Source organism: Limulus polyphemus, unplaced genomic scaffold, assembly GCF_000517525.1.
Source record: "Limulus polyphemus unplaced genomic scaffold, Limulus_polyphemus-2.1.2 Scaffold1294, whole genome shotgun sequence".
NCBI lineage: Eukaryota > Metazoa > Arthropoda > Merostomata > Xiphosura > Limulidae > Limulus > Limulus polyphemus.
The window spans coordinates 92,549-102,720 of record NW_013666904.1 but is presented as its reverse complement, the minus strand read 5'-3'; the positions used below and the strand labels follow the sequence as shown (position 1 = coordinate 102,720).

General features: G+C 28.5%; 1 protein-coding gene across 4 annotated transcripts in view; it reads left to right on the top strand.

Annotated features, from left to right (window-relative positions):
- LOC106462984 (cardioacceleratory peptide receptor-like) overlaps window positions 1-6,989 on the top strand; it is a 78,646-nt gene extending 71,657 nt beyond the window's left edge. For 3 of the 4 annotated variants that reach the window (XM_022390392.1, XM_013922955.2, XM_022390391.1), the window contains 2 exons: window positions 771-961; window positions 2,686-6,230. In XM_022390392.1, coding sequence (XP_022246100.1) covers window positions 771-961; window positions 2,686-2,784 — 290 coding nt within the window. In that variant the 3' untranslated portion in view covers window positions 2,785-6,230. Of the gene's footprint in view, window positions 1-770; window positions 962-2,685; window positions 6,231-6,330 lie in introns of those variants that run through there. The other variant, XR_002611384.1, reaches the window with a different exon arrangement.
- The last annotated feature ends 3,183 nt before the right edge of the window (window positions 6,990-10,172 follow it).

Here is a 10,172-nt window from a genome sequence, read left to right as displayed (position 1 = left end):
AAGGTTTTGTCATCATCATTTGCTGTTATATTAAAGTTTTTCTTCATTACCCATTCAAGCCGTCTCCAGCCATTATTAGTCTCAAAGTGGGTTCCTCGTCATCGAATTTAAGGTTCTGAAGTTATTTCTACGGTTAAAGGTCTGGCAGCCTGGTTACCAGTTTTTTTTTCCACAAATTAACTCTGATATATATGTACAGTGTAATCTATCAGTTCAAAATTAGGGACGTCTAGCGCAGATTGTCTCCGAGTACTTTTGCGCGAAATTCAACAAAACAAACAATCGACAAATATAATCCTTTATTCTTTAGTAAGACACTGTGTTTAGTTTGTGAAAATGGTTTCATATTTTATAGCATTAACTCTAACGAATAGCTTTGAAGGATATCATGATGGGTCTTTAATTTTCAAATGCTGCAAATATGGCAAGTCAAGATAAGTACCATATTATGATCTCAATAGTTTTATTCACTGCCTTTTGTTTTCCTACTGCCACATAGTGTGTTGTTCTAGTGCGTGCTTAACATGCATGTGTTATCTTTAATCTGTAGACTGAAAATTATAACCTGAGTTTATTTATCGAGACATTAAAACTAAAGTCATGTAGTAAGTTTAATCCTATTTTTTTATAAATAAAGGTTCCATGTAGCTTTCTTGTTTCAAGCTTTATAAAAAATACCATTGAGAAGCACTTCACATGCTGTTTCTCAATCTATCTGATTGTTTTTTAAAAGCAGAAATCCGTAATCTAATCTTTTGTTTTGATTGTAGTATTCATCCTTTGTTGGAGTCCCTACTTCATATATGACTTGCTTCAAGTCTACGGGTTCATTCCCATCAACCAGACTCTAATCGCTATCTCAACGTTTATTCAGGCGTTAGCTCCACTCAATAGTGCCGCAAACCCTATTATCTACTGCTTCTTCTCCAGCCCTCCCTGTAAGAACTTCAAGAAAGTAAAGGTTTGTAAATTGTTAGAACTTTTTTTGTTCTACTCTGGAAGATAAGAGAACAAACACTTATGTTCAAAAGGGTAGTTTATTGAAGAATAAAGTGATATTTCTTTTTACGTAACTGGTACTTGAGACGTTTCAACCACTTTAAAAATCACTGTTTATTGTAAGATCACGTTTTGTTTAAATACAACAGTAACATAGAAACGCCTTACAAAAAATATGTCGTTAAAGAATAAAAATACTATTATTTGTCTTGTATTTAAGTTATAGGCTTATTTGAAACTTAGCCAATCTTTGATTCCACAGATCTTGAAATAACACCAGCTTGACAGATCATTTCACCTAATGCCATTAAACGCTTTTCTCCAATCATCTCAAACTTTTCGTTAAAAGGAAGAATAAATTAAAACAAATATTTTCCATAAAACTTAAGTCATAGTAAATACCTGGCGGTGTAAATGAAGTAGATAAAAAGAAAGTAGCCATAAAATATTACTAAAAATTTGTCTATGGCTCTGTCTTTTATAGTAGAGGTAACTCAAAGCAATTGTAAATAAATTCTTGATGTTCGCATTTTAAGTATGTGTACTCTGATTTACACAGAATTGTAAACATAGCAAGTTAGGCATAACTTAAGAGTAATAATACCTGAACTGGACAATTGTAATGTAATACGTTTACTACTCATGTCAGGATGTTTGGGTATGTTTTCAGGATTGATAATCTAGAAAGATAAAATTATATATGTCTTGTATAAAAATTCATTATGAGAATTAAAGGTATTTTGAAGTATTAAAATTCAAGTGGCTTTCCAGGAGGTTAAAGTTTAGAAAGTACTATAGGATTATTCTGTTATATACGCAGTATTTAAATTACTCAAACACAACTAATTTTATATCTAAATAAATACACAGGCTTCTTCAATTATCTATCAAACTAAATCACAAAAACAGCGTTATAAATGCCTTCGAAGAAGACAACAAGAACTGTCGAAACGTGTTAGACCATTTACAATAAAAATGGTGTTTTAATTTATGCTTCACAACATTTTTCTTATCATAGTTTGACAAATAAATTTGTTTAAATTAATAATCAACAGATTTTTACATGATAATTATAAGTCTGTTAAAAAATAGCTAAGCAGTGATATAAGAAAAAGAAATAAGACATACATATACCTAAGAATAACACATTCTAGCTATGCTTACATGCTTATATTAATTGCAGTAGAACCACAGAATTATTGTAAAGTGTTTCTTAAAACAAAACAAATAGAATATTTTATGGCAAAACAGATGTAGTTGTTGACTATAAATATCACGGCTTTTCCGATCATCATAAACCTTTACTGTATTCTATATATATGTTTATATCCCTTCTTCATTTTTAGAATATTATCGATAGAATTTGCGTATATCAAATTTGGTAATGTATTTTATTGGGTTAACTACTTTATTTTATTTATTAACGTTTAGCAATTTATTTCTATTATTTTAAACAACATGACTTTTAACATGTTTAATGTAGTTTTTACCTATCTTTACTGTAGAATCTAGTATAGTTTAATGTCGGTAATAGCAACAAGAACTTTATAAATACACAGCTGGCCATAACCACTACTTTTTTCATAGTTTGCATATTTAGCATATCACATTTTCTGTTTGATTTTGTTTAAATATATAATATATCATATTATTATCTTAGTTTTGTTTTTTAAATCGTACTTTCAGAAAAACTCCACCTTAAACGTAGGAAGCAGGAAGGCAGAACATTTGCTGAAGTCTGACACTGCACATTCAACAAGACAACAACTCAAGACTCACACTTAAAAGACGAAACAGAAACAGGAGATGAATGTGACGAAAGTTCGAGAAAAACGAGTTTCTGTAAATCAGCTTTTATTTTGATATGTTTTACTTTTTCGTTAAAAATTACTTTATTACAGTAAATTTTATATTATTTATATTTACTAGATGGATTTTAAAATTAGAGTTAAATATGGTTTCTTGGTTTATATCATTTCTTCATGACAAACTTTAAAATTTGCATGATAAACAGTTTTTGTGGAATGATTTTAAACTTTAACTTTACTTGTTTAAACATGATTAATCCTTGTTATTTTTTGTTAGTTTTGTAACCCTCTTTCTTAACAGAATACACTATGTCTGGTACCATATAAAATTTGAATCACAACAAACATTAATTTTAAAATTAATCGGTTAGTTTTAACCAGACGTTTGATATCTAGCAAAGATGTGTTGAGGACATTTTCAAGATGATGTCCAAATAAACAGTGTCATGATATTTAACCATAAAACTGTTAAAAAAATCTAAAAGTCTATTTATATTCAGTGTACTAGTTATGTTGATGTTCATACACTTTACAAAAAACGATACTTGGATGCTGGAACTAAGTATATGTACATATATGTAAAATGGCATAGTGTATATAATGAAAGTTTATTTCATGGAACATTTCTTAAACTTTGCTGCTGAAGAGTATTTTGCTGGAATATATATATATATATATTACTCTTCATTCTTTAAAGAAAAAATAATTTATGCAAATATTTACCATTATATTTGACTTCTGAATTATACCTGTGATGCCAACTTTGTGTAGTTTTATTAACTATTATGAAGGATAGATCCTATATGGAAAAATATTCACCGCAAAAATAACCTTTTCCTATTTAGAGCACTCATAAAGTTTATATGTACGTAAGGGCTACAATTTATTTTACTCTCTACCAAAAAACAGAACAATTTTAATGTATGCAATGATGTATGTTATATTCCGAAGATATAAACATCTATACCATGTCCGTAGAGAACAAATAGAGTTTTATTCAAAATGTTGTGAAACCAAAAACAGGACAGTTAAGATGTGTTTAAAATTCCCGCAAAATTATTTACTTTTATAACCAGTTTAGTAAAGTTTCAAAACCCGAAGTATCGTAGCTAGATTTGTTTTCACTTTGTTTCAAAATGTGAACACTTTAAGTTACATAGAAAATAATGGTTGTGAAACCAGATATGGTTCAAACCTTGTTAGTTATCTCAAAATAAGATATATTTAGCCTGCTCTATCAAAGAAACATTAATGAATAATAAATACATTTTAAGCATTTAATGCGTGAAGATGGGTTTCTTAAGTTATAGGAATGAATTAATGGCATTTAAAAAATCTCAATAAATACAAAGGTGTCAATCATACAGAGTGATTAAATTACACAGTTGTTTAAAACATTAAAAAATCAATAACAACATAAACTTGTAAAATACAATCTTACGCATTGTAGGGTTAACATCTTTTGATATTAAAAGCTGTCCTATCTTCAGTTGAATACAATCGTTTTTAAAAGTTTTATCAAAATATTTTGGATGAATGATTAAAAGATACTTTCAAACTTCTGGTACTTGCTTGGTGAAAGCGCTACTATATTTTGTACAATGAACAACGAATATCATCGTAACCAAAAATTAAAAGTAACTGTATTTTTCATTGTTGTGGCATACATGTTTAGCGTCTTGTTATCTATGTTTGAGGGAAATAAAATATCCAGTAGTTATGTCTATGGTTAATGTGTTGTGTACGAAAACAACTCTGACTACAAAGGTCACACTTTGTTAATGTTTTTTTTTTCATATCAGTGTTTAATAACTTGTTTAATATTTCTTTTTCATGAATGTTTTGATTTCTTAGCTTGAATATAATGTATACATATTTATTAATGACATATTATTAATAAACTAATTAAGGATGAACATAATTTTAAAATTTTGAGTTGAATATAATCAGTAAATGGTTTTAAATTGTAATTCTAAAAAATTATTAGAGATCATAATTCAGAATCGAAAACCTGTCAATTTTCGAAGTTTGTCAAAATATAGTAAAATATGCGTAAAATACATGGAATATTTATAAATATGCTCTTTGCATTTAAAGGATAATTTAATTCAAATAAATTAATATTGTTCTACCAAAATAAGCTCACCAATTATTAGCATACTTTCAAACTATAATTTGAGTACTTATAACAGAAAGTATAAGGAAAACAATTGAATTGCCAGTAAATAAACCAAATTAAGCCTCCCGCCTAGGAAATTACCTGATTAGATGTTATACATATATTGACTCATCCCAAGATGTCATGTTCTAATGGGAGGGGAGGATAAATTAGAAGAGATATTTTGTCTTCAATAATACATATCGCTTTCTTCTACTTTATTATCAGAATTACAGCATTGCTCTAAGAATGGGTATTTTAATGCTAAAAATCAGCAAATACCTAAATACGAGCTTAGGAAAAATGTATAACTTGATGTATGTAACCTACTTCACTGATATGTAAATTAAATCGAATTAAAAAAAATTAAAGTTTCTTTATTCTTGTTATTGTCAACCTTGTTTTCATGATAATTCGGGTTTTAGAAAAAGTATATAAAGATTGTTTTATTCAAAATCGACTCTAAAACAATAGTTTTTAATAAACGTAAGCAAATTATTTACAAATCTTTAAATTGCGTAGATCTGTAATCAATGTATTGAAATTTACTTCGTTATATAAATTTCAAACTTATTTTTAATTTGTCAAATTTCATATACGAAATCTTTGAAAGCACAAGTATCTAATGATTTAACTAGAACATCTTATATATATATATATATTTAGTACAGGCTTAAAGTGATTTTAGTATGGACTAAGGATATATTTGTAATCTTAAAATCTCAAAGATTTCAGGCTAATATCGTTACGTGAGCTCTTGTTGTTGTATACCGTATAATAATAAAACCGAATTTATAGATGAAATGTCGTTTCGGTTTATTTATAAAAAAAATAACAAAGATAAGGTAAATGCTTTAATAAGAAGCATAGCTGTGCTGGTAAGATTGTGAGATTAATAATTTTATTCTTGGAAGCCACATCACAAATATATTTGTAGATGTAATTTGATCAAAAGAAGTTAGAGGGATTAGTCAAGCAATGAACCGTTACTTATTAATTCATATATTGATAAAAATATAATTGTGTTGGGAAAGACTTTGTCTTTGCTATAATAAAGGATTCCATTGTTCATGTATGTAGGCATGCATGCCCACTACGATAATGTTGGGTAAATGGATAATTACAAGTCATATTTAATAATAATATATTATAAATGTTCTCTGTAGCTTTATCAAGTTTTATTAATATGTCAGTAAGATTAGTTTTCACTCAATCAATATCGTTATTCTGTAAAAAACTTTGTTTTTGTTTTATAAAAATTGTTAGTGTCGTACTGTTCTGATCTAATGTTTCAATAAATCATATAAAATATATTAATTAGTGACTTTTTTAATTGCATTGCAATGATATTTGGATTATTTCTAGATGCAAATTCGTACTCGTTATTCAAACAGTGAATTGCGACAGCTTTGACCGAAAACACGATGGTTATAGTGACGTCGCTCCCTGTTCGTATATACTACCGTAGGTTTACTTGTAGTAACGTCATTTGACTCCGTTCATCAGGCTCAACCAAATCATACTCAATAATATTTGAAGTGGAGAGGTTATCACATTTTAATTCTCTTTAAATTTACATTTTTCACTAGTGATATATACTTGTTACGTGTGAGCACCAACTTTCATTATGTATCCTCTTTAACAGACCGCAAATAAACACATTTGTGTTTCAACTATTTTCGTGATACCTAAGAATAAGGATAAAACAAAATAAATTATTAAGATAACGTGGGGATTGAAGATAGATCCTTGAGTGGAAAGGAGTTTAAAGGCAGAGACAAGAAAAATATTACGCCCAAACTGTAATGTTAAAACTGATGACGAACACGAAACCTATATTATGTGGCTTGAAATTAAATTTTCTGAATAAAATGTCTTAACCCTCTCATGTGCGCCTCTCATTTGTTTGTGATTTGGGGTGCTTTTTTGTATTAATAACGTTAGCAAAATATCCTTTTTCGTATGGGTACTATATATATAATTAAAACATGTCTCTGGTGGTATTATCGCATTTCTTGTTATGAGGAGAAATCGCAAAAGTACAACGCATCTTATATACAGATCTTCTTTTGTAATGGGCATAGCAGTGTACATTATTATAATTAAAAATAATTATATCCATTATGTAATTTACCTGGACTTTAAACCTTATCATCCGGAAGCTCCATCATGTTTGAACACCAACTAGTATGCTGCAATAAAGAACAATGTGCCATTAATTCTTTAAAACAATAAAATATTTTTTGTAAGATTTAACCATTGACTTAGATAAACTTGAATAATTTTTTCCTTGTTGTTTTCGTTTTTAATATTCGGCTCTAAGAAAACTTCTAAGTCATGTGAGACATTTTATTACACATGTGAAACCATCACACCTGTCTTGTATCTTTGAAATGTATAAATTTTGGAAAAGCTTACAAATTAATACACATCTTTTGGACATTTTAGACTTTTTATCTTATATCTAAGGTTAGCACATTTTTGTTATTTCAAACTAGAATACATCATAGGCTAAACATAAAACAATTTTTATTCGAGCATTAACCTTACTTTTTTAGTCCAAGTGAAAATGACTTTATACACTTGCGGTCAACTTTAAACGAAATCTATCACAACTTATTAAAATGTTTATAAAAAGGTTTAATATTCGAAAAAAATTACTTTGATTCCGTATCTTTATAGGGGGGGGGGCAAAGACAGATTAGAGATTAAAATAGAGCGAAATCGTCAGATATCTGTTTTCATATACATTTAAAGAAGTTAATATAATGTACTAAGTTATAAGAAAAGTTAATTATATTATATTATTTTGTAAGCCCAATTTTACTGGAAACTTGATTAATAGCGTAAGCCGATTAGACTGTTTTAATTTGAAATACTGAGTCAAGTTGTTCACATCTATAACCATTGGTTAGTTTAACATGGGTTGTTAATTTGTTTGATAATGTGTGATTACATCGGGATAATACAATAGACCAAGTATTATCAATAATTTTCTATTATATAGCCTTATAATTTCTCACGTCTGATTCTACTTCTATTTACAGTCAATAATGCAAATTTAAATGAGGCTGTGTTAATCAGAACCGATGACGCCACTCGCATAACAAAGTAGCACGGCGTATATTTTACACTGATGTAACAACTACTAATTTTCAATTTCAATATCTATTGACAGTGAGTATCGCAGTCTTACCTACAATGTAAACTGTATGTTCAAGCGAAATTAATCCTGTTAACAAAATTCATCCTTAATAGAAAGATCTACGATGAAATGTTTTTACCTCATGACATAAGTCATTTATAAAGTTTATTATGAACACTATGTTGTCACTTTCATAAATTCTTTCAGAGTTATTGGAATCTGAATACAAAATTAAAATTGTTTTGTAACATTATAGTTCTTGTTTCTCAAATCGCTCAGGAAAAGTCACATTTGAATACGTTTTTGTATAACCTGCCTTTAATTTCATGATGTAATACACAAATAAGCGACAAAAAAAAAGCATAACAATAAAGGTACGACAAAGGCTTGTGTGTTACTTAAAGTGTTTCAGTAAGATATAAGGCGTAGTTCTGATGTCTCTAACTTAATTATTCATAAACTTATTTTATTGTATAAATTTCTAATAATACCACAAAATCAATACAACACGTAAAGTTTGATGTTTTGTGAACAAACAGTTGAATGAAAAGAAAAGCAAGAAAGTGACCACTAGATATTCGTTGTGATGGACTGTCTTTAATAGTTATATTAATATGGAAGTACATTATGCTAATATAATACTAAATTGGCAAACAAAGATTTATAAGCGTAATAAGGGGGTATATTTTTGAAGGAACATACTACATGTTTCAATATAACATTCTTCAAATTATACCCCAAGGACATAGACCAATGTTCTGCCAAAATATGTAGTATGTTCCCCCAAAAATGAGTCACTTCATTATGCTAATAAATCGTTCTTTGCCAGTTTATTATTTTAAGAGTTATAGCTCACATGTACACAATAGATATACATTATGTATTTTTGTGTAACAAATCAAACCCTTTTGCATATACATTCAGGTTACTTATGAATAATATATAATCTAGTTCTAGATCAGATAATCAATTAATAGAAAGTTCTTTGCAACATGTGATTTTGGTATTTAATATCAGCATATACGATTCTGAAGACTATAAAGGTAATTTAAACACAGTAATAAATTTGTAAAACTTACTGTTAAACTGTGTTCAAAACAAGAGATAAAAGTTAAGTTTCCCGACGTTGTTTTTTACTTTGTTCCTTACAGTTTTCAATTTCTAAGTTAATCAATCTGAGAAAAACATATACTTTTGATACATAGAAGTCAACCAAAATTCGCTTCTTGTAACATCTCAAAGCTTTGAAATGTTGGAAGTCAAACTTAATAAAACATTTAGCAAACCTGAATTTGCCTAACATTTTGTCTGAAAGAAGATGCGAACTTTTTGTAGACTAAATGCAGTTTCAAAGAGCCATACTTTTCTTTTAAATTTTTGATGCTTTTCTACTTACCGAACCTAATTTCTAGCTTTTATCTCATTTGTAAATGAAACGTCTCTTATTTAGAATACCTAATTTTGAACAACGCCTAATGAGAAAGTTGGTGTGCCAACTGATTTATCTACACTGAGTTCCGATTCTCAGAAGAGGAAGAACCTTATTTTAGCAGGCATAATTAACAATTAGTCTGTTTTCTGTGTAATAGGATATACTCTGGTTTAGGGGAATATATCTTCAATTAAATCTCCTTTCTGTAATTAAGACTAAGTCTATAAATTAATTCCAGCATAAAAATGTAATGATGATACGTTGTTAACAATTAATATTAAGCTTCGCGTCAAATAAACTTTAGATACCCTGAATATTTATTAAGGAACGGGCATCATGCCCATTTGTACGGTGCATGCACTAGAGAAACTTGATAAAAGATACGGTGTTATTTAGAAAATATTAACAAATAGCATATTATTTAACTACAAGATGGGCAACATTTTACAGGTGCTTGATAAATGCAATAAATATAGCTTTAAGTTATACATAGAATTATACCCCAGCAATTAAACAATTAATTTATAAATGATCATTTGCAGTCTAATTGTCTTTCTGTAACACGATATTTAACGCTCTGCAAAAAAATTGTTTCAGTTTTGGTTTGTTTTGTGATCAGTTTCAATATTT